At 40.5% G+C, this 18,994-nt stretch overlaps 1 protein-coding gene across 8 annotated transcripts in view; it reads left to right on the top strand.

Moving 5' to 3' along the window:
- The window catches only part of RASGRF2 (Ras protein specific guanine nucleotide releasing factor 2), a 188,817-nt gene that overhangs the window by 97,972 nt on the left and 71,851 nt on the right, over positions 1 to 18,994 (top strand). For 3 of the 8 annotated variants that reach the window (XM_053912174.2, XM_053912172.2, XM_053912179.2), the window contains exons 13-16: positions 3,936 to 4,018; positions 9,247 to 9,495; positions 10,125 to 10,513; positions 17,878 to 18,006. In XM_053912174.2, the coding sequence (XP_053768149.1) occupies positions 3,936 to 4,018; positions 9,247 to 9,495; positions 10,125 to 10,513; positions 17,878 to 18,006 (850 nt within the window). The remainder of the gene's footprint in view (positions 1 to 3,935; positions 4,019 to 9,246; positions 9,496 to 10,124; positions 10,514 to 17,877; positions 18,007 to 18,994) is intronic. The other 5 variants (XM_053912176.2, XM_053912175.2, XM_053912173.2 and 2 more) reach the window with 5 other exon arrangements.

The raw sequence follows: 18,994 nt of genomic DNA, 5'->3' as shown, positions 1-18,994 counted from the left end.
GTGGTCACGTGTCAACTGCTACTAAAGACTGATAAGGTGGTGAGTGTTCTGAGATACATATTGATTTTCCTGATTTGGGGTCTGAATGGTGAGTGGGAAAGAGGGAGTGCTCCCCTAGTGATAGAGCCTAGCCAGCTGCCCAGCACCCTGCATCTCAGCTGGCTTTGTTCTCTGCTTAAAGCATTTTCATTTTATCGGAGAAGTTATGTGCTCTTTATACGTAGATGGAATTTGTCAGCCTCCCAAGTATGTCTCTGGACATATTCATTATTAATAAGTTGCACCTACTGAATGCTTAAAAATGTACTGTTTAATATTTTATGATATATATGCAAAAATATGGACAAAAAGGAACTAACAATTACTCCCAACACCCAGCACACTAAATAAATGTTTATCAAAGTATTTTCCACAGATAACTATGTTAGAATTACCTGAGGGTTTTTAAAAATGCAGATTCGTGAACCTGCATTCCAGACACGTCCAAGTTTTAAAAAGATCGCGTTTGTACAATTAAAGTGGAGAACCTCTGCCCTGCAGATCGGCTGCTTCCATCTCTAAGCCCTCCACAGTCCTGCCACAGAGCAGCAATTTTACAGTTTGGCTCTCAGTGTGTATACGTGCCATTTTTGCTTTTTGCCTCATATACATCTTTCCATATATCTGTAAATTCTTCATACTGGTGTCTTCTATTATGTATTAGTATATATATTTCTATATTAGGATATATATTTACATGTATATATTCTACCACACTAACATAGCACTTTACTGGCTTTTTCCGAATATTGGGCATATGGTAGAGGCAGTTTCCTGGTTTTAGCATTAATACATGCTGTGGTGCTACACATCTTTGTGCCAGGAGTTCCTTCCCTTTCGAGGTCCTGGCTGGGGTAGCTTCGGCACAGCAGGTGAGGCCGGCACAGAGGGCCTGATCACTTCCCTGACTCCATAGTCCATGACTCGGCAGACCGCCGCGGTGCTCCAGGAGACATGTGGCTCGTCTTCACTCCGTTACCAGCAGGCCGTCTGTGCAGCTGTCTTTTAAGTCATGTCAAAGTTGAGTTTTGCCACATTTATCAGATTTTCCTGCTTAATAGAAAACTGATATTATTTTCTAGTGGTTTTAATTTACACTTCTGTAATTATCAATGAAACTACCATTTTACACTGTTTCTGTTTCTTGTCAGTTCATGCCAGATAGAGATTTATTCATTTTAGCTATCCACAGACCAGGGAGATGAACCTTTTCTTTCAATTCCTAGTACGAATGTGTTTGCTGTTATTTTGCCTTTTATTTTTCATCCTTTTGCTAAATCTTAATATTTTTGTGACTTGATTTGATGCTTGTTACCTTGCTAAACTACTGTGTTACACTAATCACACATGGCTATTATTTAAGATAAAAAAGTGGTTCTTGTGTATTGACATAATCCCAGTTTCACATAAAGCAGTCTGTACAAAAATTGAAACTTTTGGCTAAGCCAGGCCTCTGTCTCTGAGGCTGTAATTTTCAGAAGTTACAATTGCTTGAGAGATTAATTACACTGTTAGTTACACCAGTGAGGCCATTATTAACCGTTGGCGCCTCCAACAAAACGTGCAAGTGGCTAATGGTCTTGAGCAATAATTCTTCCTTTTTCCATCTATTTATAGGAAAGAAATTGAGGCTGGAGATCTGACCATTCATTTCAATATGGTGCATTCATTTGTGCTTGTCTTACTGTCTTACAATAATGGTGTACGCAACACATTTTTCTGTAATTATGGGTATTAACCAAAATGCAGAATTAAAATTCACCTCTGAGCCTCTTGGTTTGGACAGAAGTGTCAAAATATAGACCTGTATAGATGAATTTATAGCATGCTGACATGCTCTCTTCCTTAAAATAGCTTTTCTGGAGTCAATAGGGAATTTTCTATTTTAACAAAATGGTGAATTAAAAGAGAAAAGTTGCATCTACCCTTTCTTCCTACTACCTAGATATACTAAGAAGGTAAAAAATATGGTGACATAGCAGACCTCTGACCTTTTTGAATAGCTATTGCCTGAAGCAAAACCCTCAAAAAACCCTGCTGGAGAAGTCATTCTCCACACTTGACACGGACCAGCTGTGTGGGAATTACGGGGGCCTTTTGTGAACACGCATCTGCCCGGGCCCCGCCCTAGTCACAGTCATCACCACCGAACTGGAAGAGCCACGGCCCAGGGTCTGCTTCTGTTACCCTAGCAATTTTAAGGTTTACTGTCGTTCACATAAATTCAATGTTGCCCTTAAAGATATGTGACACCTTGCTTATTGCCATGTTTTTCTTGCATAAGTTACCTGAATTCATTTTCCCAGAGCTCAAACTCTTCTCCCCAACACTACCAAGGTAGATGCTTGTATGAGAATAAATATTTACCACTCCTTCCAATATAAATATTTATACACACATTCATATAAAGGTATCTCCTGCTTTTCTAAAGGTCACACTATATCATTTTTGCTTTTACAAAAGACCTATGTTATTTCCTGATGTTGTAGTTTAAGGAAGTGAATTGAAGTGGACTTTAAAATATTCCATTTTATTTCCAGAGTTGGGATCCTCTATACTTGGTCATTGAAATAATGGCATAAGACATGAGGAAACAAATTTGTAAGGCAAAACAAGTATGAAAATGGCTGATATACTAAATAGACTGACTAGTAAATGATGCCACTGATCTGAAGATTTTTATATGCACATTTACTCTTTTTTATTATTTTAAAATCCTCACCTGAGATTGATATATTTATTGGAGAGAGAGTGGGGGGGAGAGAGAGAGAGAGTGAGAGAAACACCCCATATATGTCCTGACCAGGTATGGAACCCTCAATCTAGGTATGTGCCTTGACCAGGGATGGAACCCACAACCTTTTTGGTTTATGGGATGATGCTCCAACCAATTGAGCCCCCCAGCCTGGGCCACATATTTACTCTTTCATGTAATGTTGGGGTTTAGGATAAACTGGAGTTCAGGACCTATGTGAAGTCACTTACAATCAGCTTCTTCACATCACTTAATTGCAGTCATAAAGCACCACATGGTATCTTAGTTACTAGAAGTAGTTTCTGATTTTATAATTATTAAATCCTTTTTAAAATTTTCTGTTTTGTTCACAGGGAATATGTATAATTCAGGATAAATCCTTCCCTATCCCAAAGTAATTGCAAAGAGAAATTTTAAATTGATAAAGCGTAGGTATAAATAAAGAAGGCAGAGAAAATCAGCAGAAGTTCCTGAGTGTTCCTTTTAGAAAGAAAAGAGATAAAGATGAACAGGGTTGCTTGTATGCCACAAACAGGAGAAATCACACAATGCATCCTCATCGAACCAGCATGGTGCCAATAGAAACTCTGCCAGAGAAACAAGTAAAAGGAGGAAATTTGTTGGCAAAAAAGCCCCCCCAAAACATGAAACAAAACCAAAACAACCAGCTGATGAGCAGGCATAGAACTTACTAGTGAAAGAGAAGACAAATTTCCTCTAAGGAAGCCACCATTTCTCCTGTGCCTGCCCCGTAGCATAGCGCAGACGTCGAGTACAGCAGAGGCAGGCGCCACCAGAAGGTAATAAACCTCTGAAGTAGTGCTGCACCTGCCAGAGAATTGTGACAATGTGATATTGTGGTTAGAATCTTTGGGAAAGACACTGAAGGAAAACGGTCCTTATGTCTCTCTTCAGGTACTGGCCAGGTGTACAGTTTTGCTGTCTAGACATTAAACCTGTTCATCAGCGTATAATGTTTACCTGCCATTGTGTGTGTGTGTGTGTGTGTGTGAGAGAGAGAGAGAGAGAGAGAGAGAGAGATGAGAAACTAAGTTGTTTTGTGGCTGTACACAATTCTGAGAATATATGATCTGCCTTGGTTTTCATGTGGGTTATAATTGTCTCTTTTTTAATTTCACAGTGTGTGGACAACATACGGTGTAATGGTTTAATGACTATAGTGTTTGAAGAGAATTCCAAAGTTACTGTGCCACATATGATTAAGTAAGTGCTATAATACTTTCCCTTGCATTTTAATCAAGATCAAATGGGTAGAGAATGTACAACCCTGAATAAAATATTGCTTCAATATCATTCTGCTTCATATTGTGAATGTTTCTTGACAGTAATATGATCATTCATGATATGCCATTATAAACAAGACTATCAAAATGTTTATTCAGATTTATAGTTTATTGACTCAGAGCATAGAAAAATTGTTTTCATACTGTTACATATGCCTTCAGTCAGGACAGAAAATTCTATCGAGATTCTTAAATTTAGCATAAAAAATTGTGACAGCCAGGTGTGTCCACAGATAGAAGGTGGATCAAGGTATAGCAGGCACTTTTGGCGTCTTCCCAAGGTGTAGATCTTGTGACTCAGATTTGGTTGTAGAAATACGTTTAGATTTTGAAGACAATATGAACTATCTGGCTTTGCCACGGTACCATCGACCCTCTGCCCACATGCGGGTCTGTCCCGGAACCTGCTGCCCAGGGCTGCTGCCCTGCTCTCTGTGCTGTTTTGCTGACAAAGCAAATCCTATCATTTAAAGCGATCCATAGGGACACCACAGTTTAAAATGAGAAGCTATATCAATAACTATGTGTCATAGCTCGCTGTATTAATGCTTTTGTCTTTATGTACTTTTTTTCTTTCCAAATTCAGAAACTGTTTGGGGAGTATTTTGAAGCTGACCAGATTTTTTTTTACGCTCATTTTCTTGATTATTTGCTTTCCAAGTTCTAAGAATAAAATGTATTTTTCCAAGCAGTTCTGTTATATATTTTTAAAACTTACATGAAACTAAGAAAATGTTTGTCTTCTATACCTTTCTATGTGGGTTTTTGGTGGGTCTGAGCTGTTTACTCTAAGGCAACAAATAACGTTAACTTTCCTCTTCACAGGTATTAACTATAATTAGCATCGTTCCAATGGTACAACTTTAAAAATATTAATTATTGTATTAGGTGAAGGCAGAGTGTATCATACTAGTGCCATAATTACTATAGAAAAAATTATAAAAGGATGATATTATTTTAGGCTGGGTGAAAAACAAAACAAAACAAAACCCCCCAAACAAAAATCCCCCACAACTCATAGATACAGACAACGGTATGGTGATTACCAGAGCGAAGGGGGTGGAGGGAGGTAGGAGAGGGTAAAAGGGGAGTAAGGGAATCTTGACTTTAGCAAAAGGATGATAGTGTTTAAATTACTAGTCAAATTAAAAACTATCTGGGGTAGGATTATTTAAAAACTCTAGGGCAAAGATTTCTTTAGTGTTTAGTGTTCTAGGTTTTTAGTTTAGTGTAGTTTCTTTAGAAAACCACATTGGTTAAAAATGTGTGATGCTAATATTAAAACCAAGAAAACCCAAGTATAAAATATTAAATCAAAAGGCCCAAATTGTGACTTAGTTTTAAAATTCACATTGTTGGGTTAGAGTTTTCATATTAATTTTCTACCCATGAGATTATTTTAATATTTCATAATACAATATATATTATTTTTATTTGTTTAAAAAGTATTCTCTTGCAGGTTAGACAGCCATGAAAATCCAAACTGCCTTAGAATGAGAATATGTAGATTGGACATTGCAGCCAAGTTATAAGCTAAACCCAGAGCAGTTGCATACCCACTATTCACACATTTTGTTGACTTTAAAAATTAATACAGATAAAAACTTCAGTTTTGTGCCTGACCGGTACTACTGGCACCCAGATGCCTCTTCTGTCCCCAAGGATGGCAGTTTGACGAGCGTCCATGTCCAGTCTCATTTGTGTAACTGCCTCCCTAACAGATCGAGACTTTCCTGCCTTTGGGTACACAGAGGTGATGCTTGGACGAGTAGGAACTGTTTGTAAGGACAGAAACCTCTATCTCAAGCTGTGAGAAGTTTCTGTTAGAGTCACACATTTTGATGCCCGTCTGTACTATACTAGATACACACCCAAGGCAGAGTTTCATATATTTCTTTTGTCTATTTTTCCCTACCTCACTGAACCTGATTCTCCTCAATCAGAGGAAAGGGGATGATTTTGCAATTTCTGTTCCTTATGAGAGTCTCCTCCATGGCCCTCTTGTATCCTAAATTCTGTATTCTTGTTTCTCTGTGCATCTCCCTGGCTATATACCATGAAAAAAAAAGATATTTTGCAGAGTTAAAAGAGAAGTTATCTTATCTTAATCATGTGTGTTACTGACATGGCAACGCTTTGCAGGCACTCACTTCCTTTTAAATCTTACTACTTATTACTGGTGATATGGGTTTGATGCTTTAAGATTTTAAGTGTTTGCCAAAAGGGAGCTGTTATTATCATAAGAGGCTTAAGTATCACATTATATTTTGGAAGTCCCTTAGGAAATAAAGACCTTGTTCAGTGTAATAAAAGAAAATTAAATAATGTCATAATATTTAATTTTTCTTTATTTGTAATCACAATTTTCAAGGACAGTGGTATAATTAGTTTTGTTTTATATTTAATTTTAATAATTATTTTATTTAACCCAACAGATCCAAAATATTAATATTTCAACATCTAAACAACATAAGAAGTATTAATGAGATTACTTACACTTTAGTCAGTTTTATTTCAATTTCATGTTGGCTACAGCATATTTTTTCCTCCTAGTGTTTTGATCGAAGTAATTAAAGTCAAAAGATGCAAATATCAAACTATAATCAAAATGCAAAATTGTGACATTTATTAGGTGAAAATACCCCTGTAAGTGGTGTTTTACATTTTCTGTATTAGGTTGAGGCTTGCTTTCCTTTAATAAGAGTTGACCTCAACTTTCCTAGGAAATAGAGGTTTTTGGTGGAAGATAGTGGGAGAAAAGGTGATCGCTTCAGCCAGCCATCTTCAGGCAGGCTGATTCATCAAAGTTTCCAAGGTCTTTTTACAAATGAGAAAATTAAGAACCAGAAAAGTACAGTTGCTTGAGGGTCACATAATGAGTGGAAAAAAGAGCAGTTTTCAAGAATCTCAAAGGACATGCTTGTGCATTTTTGAGATCAGTAATGAGACGAAAACTAGCAGCTCGCCCTTAGTTGATTCCTCGGTAGGGGTTAGCAGCTCATCAAAAATGCCCTTTATGCCCCCTTGTGACATACTTCTGCCTGCACCGAGCACACTTTGGGTGGGAAGTTTCCAAGAGCAAGCTAAGAAAAGCTATTGATTCCTTTTTATCCAAAAGAAAATAAATATGTAATTTGAAACCCCTCGAAGAGCTGAAGGGGATAATTAAGGGCACTCTCAAAAAGCCAACTAATTCTTAGCAAGCAATCGCCTCACTGAACATCACCGGCCCTGTAGCATATCCTTTAATCAGGTGGTGAAATCCAGGGCCTCATTGATCGCCGGTTCCGAGATGCTGCAGTGAAGGGGAACAAACGATCTTAGAAGGGAATGTGAGGGCGCAGGGCACTCCTAAAGAAGGTGGGCATTTCTCTGAGCCCCACTTGGATTCAGCCTCTGCTACTAAGTTTTTCCCCTTGCAAGCTTTGCTCCTCCGCCGGCCCCTTTTGCCCTTTTAATAAACGCTCACCAGAGCTGAGAGCTCTGAGAGCACGGCAAAAGCTCCTGAGGGCTGAAGCCTGAATCCTTTCGCAGTTTGCTCGCCCACCTGGAGAGGCAGCTCAGGCTTCCAGTTCATTGGTTCAGTTGGGTTGAGGAGCAGCCAGGTGGAAGGTCTTATAGAATGAGAAAAAGCAGAGTGGTGCAGCAATCTGTAGAAGGGTTCGCAGCCTATATTTCACCCTTTCTTTTTAATTAAGGCAAAATTGGTATATAATATTATATTAGTTTCAGGTGTACATTATAATTTGGTATTTGATAATTTGAAAGTGATCAGTACCATAAGTCTATTACCCATCACCATTCAATTCACTCACTCTCTTTGCCCATTTTACTTTTTAAAAAAAATGACATTTTTAATACTGCCGAATATTGAAAACATAATGAAAATAAAGCATTTTACACAATTTATAAATAAAACTGTACTCATGAAATGGATAGTTTTAAATGCATCAATAAGCAAGAAAGAATGGAATAAATTAAGCATTCAACTCAAGATGTTAGAAAAAGAATGACAAAATAACCTGTAAGGAAAGTATAGGAAGGATATGACTAAGATAAGAACAGACATTAATAAATTAAAATCTAGAAAAACAGTAATATTGATAAAGAGACAGTTCTAGAGGGAGAAATACCTTATAATATAATCTATTAGTCAGTTTGGCCAAGAACAAATGCCCAAAAGTAGAAGTGAGAAAAAGAAGTAACCACAGACACAGCCATGACATCTGTCCCCCCTCCCTGACCCCTTGTCAGACAGCACTTTTCAAGGGCATTTTTGATATTCTGATTTAGGGGCATAAGCAAAGCCCCTCCTAAATAGGGCTTTAGCCTCATTTTCCTAATTAAAATATGATTGAAGTATAGAGAGAAGGGAGGGTAGCAGATAATGCTATCCCCAAATGTACCACTTTGTTATATTGGTTATTTTGAGCAGTAGGAACTTGAAAAAACACGAATGCATGGAGAGGCTTTCTCCAAACTCCCCTTCTCTGCCTAAAGACATATCCTCTAAATGAGACTCGATTGTCATAAATGCCTTCCCAGGAAGTTTCATCAACCAGGGAGGACTGACCCTTGTCACAGGAGAGGAGACTAAAAGCCGACACCACTCCCAGAAAAACTGTCACACATTTCATCTCCCATCTATTCTTCTAAAGACCCATTCATCTTTCCTCAGAATCATTTACTCTTCCTTAAGAGGCTGCCACTTCTCCTCCCCTTTCCTTATTAAGATGATGTCTAATCCTGCATCTAAGCCACCTTGGGGAGTTACTGACTTCTCCCATGTATTCATGTTAATAAAATTGTTTATTTTTCTCTTGCTAATCTGTCCTTTATTACAGGGGTCTCAGGCAAGAACTCAGAAAGGTAGAGGAAAAATTATTTTTCCTCTCCTACAGATGGAATCTACAAAATGAAATGAATTTTTATTACCTTCTCCACAATCAAGTGAGCTCCCTAAATTATAATAGCATATGTGACATTTTTATAGCCCTGCCTTATTGTATGCAGTGTGTCACATCAACCTCTTTTACCAAACACAATGGGATGTCCCTCCCAAGTGTGTATTTGCCAGTACATAAATACCCAGTGGCCGAGAGGAAGCCACGTTCTGGGTTTGTTCTCACGTTCCTGCTTTGTGCGTAGGTCTGATGCCCGTCTTCATAAAGATGACACTGACATTTGCTTCAGTAAAACACTCAACTCCTGCAAAGTGCCCCAGATCCGTTACGCCAGTGTGGAGCGCCTCTTGGAGCGGCTGACAGACTTGCGGTTTCTTAGTATTGATTTCCTCAATACCTTTCTGCACACCTACCGTATTTTCACAACGGCAGATATGGTACTGGCGAAGCTTTCTGACATATACAAGAGGCCTTTTACCTCCATCCCCGTCAGGTAGGCCTGGGATTTGCCCCTCATGAAAGTGTAGTCCTCCTAGTCCCTGGGTCTCCCGCAGATGAGCAGCCCCGCTCTACAGAGCTGCTCTGAGGGTATTGTCTTGCCTTTGAACTTACCTCACTAGTAGCAGAGGGTGATAGAGGTCACAGATAATTCCTGAGGGAAGAAGTTGAGAACCCTGAAGTCCCCAAGTGGCCTCTGCTTGCTCCATGATTATTTGGAAGCTGACTCCATTATCTGAGGCTTTTCTATTTTATTTTTTACAGTTGTGCTCTTCAAACTTTAATATGCATAAGAATCACCCGGGGGTCTTGGGAAACTGCAGGCTCTGATTCGGTAGGTCTGGAGTGGAGCCTAAGTTCTGCATTTCTAACAAGCTGCCCAGAGATACCAATGCTACTTGGTCCTTGGACCACAGTCTAGTAGCAAGGAATTAGACACGGTCTAAAAAGTGTCTCTACCTTTGCAAGTGCATGCAATACAGGTAGCACTGAAATAGGAAATCCAGCAACAGACATGTGATGATATTGTGGCCTTTTAATGTAGGGAGCATGTTCTTGAATAACATCAGGAGAATCATTTTCACTTGGCTGCAATCTGTTAATAGCTTTTGCTCATATTTTTAGGTCACTGGAATTGTTTTTTGCTACCAGCCAGAACAACAGAGGTGAACATTTGGTAGATGGCAAATCCCCACGCTTGTGTCGCAAATTCTCTTCCCCACCACCCCTAGCTGTGTCCAGAACGTCCTCCCCAGTGAGGGCCAGAAAGCTGTCATTGACTTCTCCCTTGAACTCAAGGGTAGGAGCGTTGGACCTGACCACCGCCCCGGCATCCAGCAGCCCCACCAGCACCCACAGCCCTGCTGCGTCCCCACCGCCGCACACCGGTAAAGTACCGTTGGATCTTAGCAGAAGCCTTTCCTCTCCAGAGCAAAGCCCAGGATCTGTAGAAGAGCATGTAGATAACCCCCGCGTGGATCTGTGTAACAAGCTAAAACGAAGTATTCAAAGAGGTATTATCCGGCTGCCACACCCCGTGTTTGCTGGCCACCTGCTTCCGCACCATTCCTTCTGGACCCCCAGCTCCCTTTCTTTATGACTTCTGCATAGAAAGTAGAATGTAGACAGCAGGTAGTTAGAAGAAAAAAATCCTGTAGTTCCCTCTAGCTCTTGTGGAGAGGACATCAAAGTTGGCTCTCTTAATATCTCTTAATGTCTTCTATAGAACAGACTACTTGCCGTTAGTTGTTTTGGAAGAATAGCGTTTTCTAAATATTACTGGAAGGTTCTCCATGGGATGTCATTAAGGCTGGTTGGGTAAAGAGCCTCCTTAGCACAGTACTCTGCACAGAGGTAGGTTGTGGGCACCTTCATCCCTGAGGTTGGCTCTCAGAGCCTTCTCCTCCTGCAGTGTCTGCCTTAAGCTCCGGCACTGCCTCCAGCCTCCCCTGCGGAGGCTGGTCTTGCCTGGAAGCATTTAGATGGCTTCTTCAGTCTAGTTACCAAGGCAACACTCCATATTACAAAGGAAATCTAAAGAGAAAAATCAAATCTGAGACAGTGTTTATTATCCATGGCAGCCAAAACAGTTTTTTAAAAGGTGGATTAGATGATTTGTTTTCCTGACTAAATTCTCTAGTGACTTCCTGTCATACTTAGATTACAGTACATTCTCCCTACCAAGGCCTTCAGACCCTGTGAGAACTGGATGCTGCCCCTGCCGTGCTCCTTCATCTGCTAGGCTCTGGTCACTTTGACTTCCTTTTTATTTTATATTTATTATTATTATTATTATTATTATTATTATTATTTTAAATCTTCAGGTGAGGATGTATTTACTGATTTTAGAGAGAGAGGAAGGGAGAGAGAGAGAGAAAAGAAAAAACACATGGATGTGAGAAACATCAATCAGTTGCCTCCTGTGCTCGCCCTGACTGGGGTTCAAACCCGTAACCTTCTGGTGCCTGGAATGATGCTCTGACCAACAGAGCCATCCAGCCAGGGGTGATTTCCTTTTTGTGTTTCAGAAACACCTTAATCATTGCCGCCTCAGGGCCTTCGCATGTGTTCTTCCCTCTGCCTGGACAGTCTTTCCCCATATAAGTTCCATGAGATTAGCAACCTTAGCTATCTTGTTGACCTCTGTATACTCGGTGCCTTGGCCAGTGCCTGGCAAGTAACACACTTTTGTTCAATCAATGAATCAAGTAAAACTCTCAGCAAACTAATCGAGGTTCCTATGGCACCTCACCTTACCTTCCTCAGCTCCGTACAATGTAGCTAGGGGTTGGTGGGGGTTATCCTTGTTGCTTTTATAATCCAGTGTTTCTGTGATATAAACAAAAAAGGTTTCACAGCCAAATTAGCAAACAGCTTTATTTTTTGCTGTATAATAACTGATTTACTTACTGATAACAAAAAAAGGGAAATAATCAATCAGCATGTCCAAATTTCAAGGAGGATCACTCCAATGGAAGCAGACACCCCTGCTTTTGTACCTGCTTGAAGCTTCTCTGCACTTCCTAGCTCAGATCATTTAAATAAGCTTCTCCAGTGAAATACTTAATGGCATTTTAACTGGAGTGGTTGTCATCATCAAAAGTAGCAGCCTTTTAAACAAGAAATTTTTTAAATTGACAAGTTAGCAACTAAGGAGGAGGAAAGGAGGAAGATAATTAAAAAGTCGTCAGAACAACAAGTGTCAGCAGTATCATGATGGATTCTTCTTGGGAATCATACGGCAGCGCGCACGCTGACAAGTGCATCTGGGATTCAATCCAGCGCCACTTCCACGGACAGAATGACTTAGGGAGGCTTATCTCAGCCCTGCCCTCTGGGGCACGGTGCCCTGAGAAGTGCAGGAGTTCCCCAGAATAGGGGAAGTTCTTTCCCCTTCTTTACTGGACTGCAGTAAATGGAGAAGGAGAAATCTGGAGATAAGTCTAGATACTCGTGTTATTTTGAGTTTAAGAGCTTTAGGAATAAACATGTGTCAGGCATTTGTGTCTCTGAGGCTTTAGTTTGATTGCCCTTGGAGCTGGAATGAGATCACAGTAGGTCTGTTCGAGTCATTGCTTCACGTTCTTCTCTGTGAGGGTTGCTCTGCTACAGTGTCCATAATGGTAAATAAACACTGTGTCCCAGCCCTGTACACTCTTAGTTATTTGGAGAAGATAGATATCGTGTAACTATAAGAGTAGTACAGGAGATACAGACAGAGTACTCTGGAGGGTGAAGAACACAAGAGATCATGTCTGCTTGAGCAGACATGTCATTGACATGAGCCAGTGGAATAGATAAGTGGGTTGTAGATGGGTGAACATATGAGCAAAGGGCTAGTGTGAACCTCCAGTGGTGAAAGGCATTTCTGAGAGCAGGAGATGTCAATGCTTCTGAAGGGACAGGCTTTGTCCAGTTCTGATGCCATGTGCAGCCCTACAGAGCAGACCTACAGAGCACTAGTCTTCCTAGGGCTTCCTAGTATTGAGGAAACTTTAGGAAAAAAAAAAACTCTCCTAAAAATCATTCTTCTTCTTCTCCCATTCCTTCCTCTTTCCTATCTTACCCATCTTCAAGTGTATAATTCAGTATTGTTAATTATAGTCGCGCTGTTGTGAGACTAATCTCCAGAACGTCTTCATCTTGCAGAACTGAAGCCCTGTGCCTGTTAAACAGCTCTCCACTTCTCCCTCCCCCCGGCACCTGGCAAACACCGTCTGCTTTCTGTTTCTACAGTTGGGCTCATACAGTATTTATCTTTTGTGGCTGACTTACCTCACTTAGCATAACATCTCAAGGTTCATCTGTGTTGTAGCATGTGCCAGAAAGTCCCTTTATTTTAAGACAAAAGCAACAAACAGTGAAAATGTCTGTCAGAAGAAGAATAGGTAAAGAAAATATGTGAATAATGCTGCATGAGATCCTGCTTTCAATTCTTTTGGATACATACCCAGAAGTGAGATTGCTGGATCATACGGTAGTTCAGTATTGAATTTTTTGAGGATCCCCCATCTCTTTTCCATAGTGGCTGCACTGTTTTACACTCCCACCAATGGGGCACAGGGTTCTAATTTTCTGCATCCTTGTCAACCCCTAGTATTTTCTGCTCTTTTGTAGTGCCATTCTTAATGGGTGTGTGGTGAGAATTTTTCTTCTTTTTGCAATTTCCCAGAGATTTTATTTTAATGTGGCTAAGGCTTGGTAGTATGGATATTAATTTTTTCTTAACACAGAAGCAAAAGAAAAATTTATTTCTTTCTGCATATTAGTCTAAATACATATCACAGTTCTAGAGGTCCTCAATCAAGCTTCCCATTGCCCACCATAATTAATTCTTTCACCTTAACTTGTTACACACAGGTTTTTTTCATGTTAGTCACCAAGTTCCTAGTTTGGTTTTCAAAGCCCAAGCCCAGAGAATATAGCCCAACACTATATCATAAAGCCTGTTTGGGCCGACTGTCTAGGTGGAGGTGTGGTCACTGGTAGGAATCAGTAGGTTCTTCCCTGGAGCAGTTAGACATGGGGGAGGCCAATGAGAAGGAATAGTGAAACTCTCAGAGCAGGACACTGGCAAAGGCTGCACAGACCCGTCAGTGCAGGTGCTGGACAGAGGAAGGACCATTGTGGACACAGTGAGTGGTGACTAGAAAGCTTGTCATGTGGCAGCATTGATCATTTATGAGCAGGGACCTCAGATGGAGAGAGTCCAGGAATAACCATGTGGCAAAAATATTAGGTTCTCTCTCACATTAGAGAAATAGCTGAAGCTGAGGGCTTAATGCCTTTGTGTTTTACTTGATTTCCTCAAAACAAATGATTTCCAGTTAGATTCCCAGGGATTCGTTTCTCCATGTGGTTTGTGGGCTAGGAATGTCATTTTGCTGTTCCAGGTAATAGCTAAATACAGAGTTCCTCTTACTCAAGGTGATGGGGAAGTTCAAGGTTGTGTCTAGGTAAAGCCTATGGCACTGGATCAATTGCATTTGAGCCAGTCTCCACTCCAGAGATGTCAGCGCCTCTTCCCACCCACTAACACCCCACCCCCTACTCCTTATGTCTCCTTCTTACCACAACTTCCCCCAGAACTTTCATTAAGCACTTTGCTCTTAGATGCTTCTTTGCATCTTTATTTTTTCCATTTTCTGTAGCTTTCTTCTGGTTACTTTTAATGTATTCACTTCCATCTTAAAAATATTTAAGGTAGTCATTCAAACAGGCACATGGTACAACTGGATTAAAAATAAAATAGGCAAGGAAATCAGGCAATGAAGAAAATTGTGGGAGGCCAAGGGTATGGTTAGTGAAAAAATGAATATTGTGTGGTCCTCTGCACTTCCCAGAGTTGCCATGGTTTTGGCTCTGAATATAATCAATTACATGATTCTTTTTTAAAAAAATATATTTATTCATTATGCTCATCATCACGAAGCCCTTATTATATGAGATGTTAAAGGGATTTATCTAAGACAGTTCCACGATTCTTGATGAAACCTAAGATAGATTGGTATGCAGGCATATCTCTCTTTTTTTTTTTCTACTGGACTTGAGAACAATTTATCCTGTGTATCCTTGTCAAGGAAACACTGCATGTAGGAAGCTTACGCCTCCACTGGGGGCTGGGGAGCTCTTTGGCATTTTTCTGAATGCTGTTAACAAAGGAATTATAGACTTAGTTTTTATATATTTTTTGCATTGGTATACAGTTAGCTTTGGTCATGAGTAGTTCTAGGAAAGGCAGGGGTGAAACTCTTTACTTGAGCATCAGTCTGACAAGTTTACTGTGTGTGCGTGTGCGCATGTGTGCATGCGTGTGTGTGCAATGTCTGTAGAAGCCAAGAGTGCTGTTGTGTTAACTCTACTGTCTAGTCTTGAAAATTCCAATTGGCAAAGAAAAGGGAGACGCTGATCTGTCTTTAATTTGAAAGATGTTTGCTTGTGCTTTGCATAATGTTAACACTTTCAAACAGTTGGCAAACTTGATCAAGAATCGTATGCCAACAGTTTATACATTTTTTACTCTTCACTTTAGGACACAACTCCACACAACCTCATTGCATAAGACCAGCTTTGCCCATTAGGTCAATCCTGAGGCCAGAGGTCTTTCTCACCGCTGCTCAGCTAGACAGTTTTCGGGGTGCACCCTTTGAAAAATGCTAGTGACCTTTGTCCAGTTTTATTGTCCTTTCAGTTATAACACTGATCTTGCAGTAATTCCTGGCAGGAGAACTTCAAATGATACGAAGGGAAAGAAGAGAAATAGGAAATATCCATAAAAATGACTGAGACTGTAAACTTCTGAGGAAAGAATAATGTAATTTATCTTTCCCATAACTCAGTCCTTAGATCCGTTCCAGGCTCACCCAGCATTCATTAGCACCCTCCATTCTTGCTATCAGGCAGCCCCACCTTCTGCCCTGCATTCTTCTAAAAATCACAAATATGAGCCCAATTCACATCCAGATGCCACCCTGTGGTGGAGTCTCATTAAAGATCACACCAATGGCAAGCAAGAAAGGAGAGCCCCAGGGCAGCCAGTTCACTGTACTGGGGTCCCTTACCCAGGCAGCCTTCACTTGGGCCCTGGCTGTGCAACCCACTCCCAGCATTGCTGCACTTCCCACATCACTGGTGTCTGTTTCTATGTTCTTGGCTTCAAAATTGCCTGCCTGTGGGCTGAATGTGCTCCCAATTTTAGCATTTGTTTTGAACCCACATCTGCCCACTCGTCCTGCAGGCAAGCTATTTGCTTGGAATTTGGTTAAAAGTGAACAAGCCAGAAGGAAATGCTGCTTTGCCCCCATCATGCTGGCGTGGTTTCTTCTCTTCTTAGGTGTCTATTTGCTGTCAGTGCTATGCTATTCTTAGCTTTCCTGTCTTTTCAGTGGACATTTGGGCCCGTCCAGCTCTCTTGCTGGGAAGTTTTTTGGGTTCAGTGTAATTGCTGACTAAATGATTATCTCTCTCTCTCTCTTTAAAAATTTCCTCATTTGCCTCAGAGGAATGAATGGTTGGATCAGAATAAGGACATGTATTTGATATTCTTCTTGTTCTTGCAGAGCAGATGCCTTCCATTACTGAATTTTGAGGGAGTTATTTGGAAGATAATAAAACTAACAGCTAAGCACTGATTTTTTTGTCTGTCTCCTGCATAGTTGCCAGCTTTCCTGTAATTAAGTCATTCAAGGGAAGATTCTAACCATTTCCCTTCCCTGGCCTTTTGTCTTTCAAAAAGGCACATTTGTGGCCATATTTCTAAGGGAGTAAATCACACGCAAGTGTAAAAATGGCTTTGTATAAAGTCATTAGGACTTTTGCAGAATTTATGGATGAAATCTTGAATGGAGTGGCAACAGGAGTTGAGTTGAGAGTATCTCTGCTGACAGGGGTAACGTAAAATTGGTGGAGGTAACACAGTTTTTATTGGTTGATGAAAAGCCCAAGGAAAAGAAATGGAAAAATTGTTGGAAATGTAGGAAATTTTTGCAGTGTTTTTCCTTGAAAGAACATACACAAAGTTGTCATTTTACCTGGTTAATAAGCCAGATGGAAACATCAGTAATAGCTTAAGTATGAACCTAGAATTATGTGTCTTTTATTCATGGGATATTAGCTGCAGTCAAGAGGCTCAAATTATCTTAAAACCTCCCAAAGGCTCCTTGTAAACATTTCCTCGTCCGTCCTGCTGATGGGTAGCTCTGGGTCAGGGCTGTCCTGTACAACTTTCTGGGAGGATGAAATGCTCTACGTCTGTGCCATTCAACAGTGTAACCACTGGCCACATACAGCTATTGAGCCCTTGAAATGTGCCTAGTGTCAGTGAGGACCTGAAATATGCATTTAACTTTAGTTAATTTTAATTTGCATTTCCATAACCATATTTGCTTAGTGCTGCCATTTTGGACAGTGCAGCTCTAGATCCTTAGGAATCCCCAGGAGCTTCCTGGGCGGCCATGTGCAGAGAGATGCAGACTTTAGTTAACTCAAGGGAGCAACCGAAGCAAAGAGCTAGTGAAGTCCCAATTTTGATCCCAGTCTGATTTTATACTCTGGGAAAGTCTCTCTTTCCCTGTTGCTTTTAACATCTGCTGTTTGTTTTTAACATCTGCTGTTGTGCTGGACAGATGGGGCCCTGTAGAGTCAGACTCCAGGCTCAGCAGGGTCAGCAAGACATGGGCAGAGAAGAGCTTCATTTAGATTTAATGTCATTAGCATGCCACCAGGGGGAATGGCTCAATTTCATATTAAACCCCTCTAAAAACATAGGTTAATATGAAATGCTTATTATCTGTAACAAACTTTTGTGTGTCCCTGCATGATACTGACAAGAAGCTTTCGAATTCATGGCCTGCTTGTTAAAATTTGTGGTGTTTTAAAGCAGCAGTCCTGGAGTCTGCACCGGCGGACCGAGCAGGAGTGGAGAGCGCCCCTGCAGCAGACGCCACAGAACTCTCGCCTTGCAGGTCACCCTCCACCCCTCGGCACCTTCGCTATCGCCAGCCTGGAGGTGAGGGCTCGGAAAGGGACTCAGAAACAAAGAAGTGAAAGATGATTTTGAGCCTCTGAACCTTTAGTTTGTCCTGCTGTCTCAGTTATGAAAATTAGAAGCAAATAATGTCACTATTGGACCAAGCAGTGGAAAACCAAATGGTTGGAGAATATGCCATTAGTGTCACCAATATTCACGTGACCCCATGATTGGGCTGCACTCTGTGGGGAGTGACGTGAACAGAAGGCCTGCACTGCTGGTTGCTAGTGGGAGACTCTGTTTCAAACAGGAATCTCAGAACCCTATTATACCTTATCATGAATCTATGTTAACTAGGCTCATCTGGGACACCACAGTTTTGGGGGTAAGCTTATTAAAGACACTATTTAGTCTAAAAATAAGGTACAGCTGCATGGGACCTTAATCGTTATTGCTAGTGGCAGAAAGCAGTATCTTTTCTATAGTTATGAAACTTATGAGGCATTGGGTTGGCCAAAAGTTTGGTTAGTTTTTCTGGTCTGATAGCTCTAGTAGCACTTAGTTGTCTTTAACTTCATTTGAAACAATTTTCTTAGATTGTGTTGTGACAGCTGTCATGTCAGCGTGCATTTAAAAAAAATCTTATCAAAATTGGTGAATTTTTGTGCAACCATTTTAATTGAAGATGGAAGAAGATACTCAACCTTTTGGTGTATGTATGCTTTATTATTTAAAGAAAGGTAAAAAAAACACAACTAAAACACAAGAAAAGATTTGTGCAGTGTGTATGGAGAAGGTGCTGTGACTGATCAATTGTGTCAAAAGTGGTTCGCAAAGTTTCTTGGTACTATTGACATTTTGGCCAAATAATGCTTTGCTGGGGGGCTGTCTTGGGCATTGGAAGATGTTTAGCAGCACCCCTGGCCTCTACCCACTAGAAGCCAATAGCAGGAGATAGCCACTGTACTCAAAATACCCAAATCAATACATTTATTGATAAAAACGGAAAATATGTCTGTTATTTTTC

The sequence above is a fragment of the Desmodus rotundus genome, chromosome 1 (assembly GCF_022682495.2).
Source record: "Desmodus rotundus isolate HL8 chromosome 1, HLdesRot8A.1, whole genome shotgun sequence".
NCBI classification, from domain to species: Eukaryota; Metazoa; Chordata; class Mammalia; order Chiroptera; family Phyllostomidae; genus Desmodus; species Desmodus rotundus.
The sequence above is the reverse complement of the archived record's forward strand: the minus strand, read 5'-3'. Positions and strand labels throughout refer to the sequence as shown.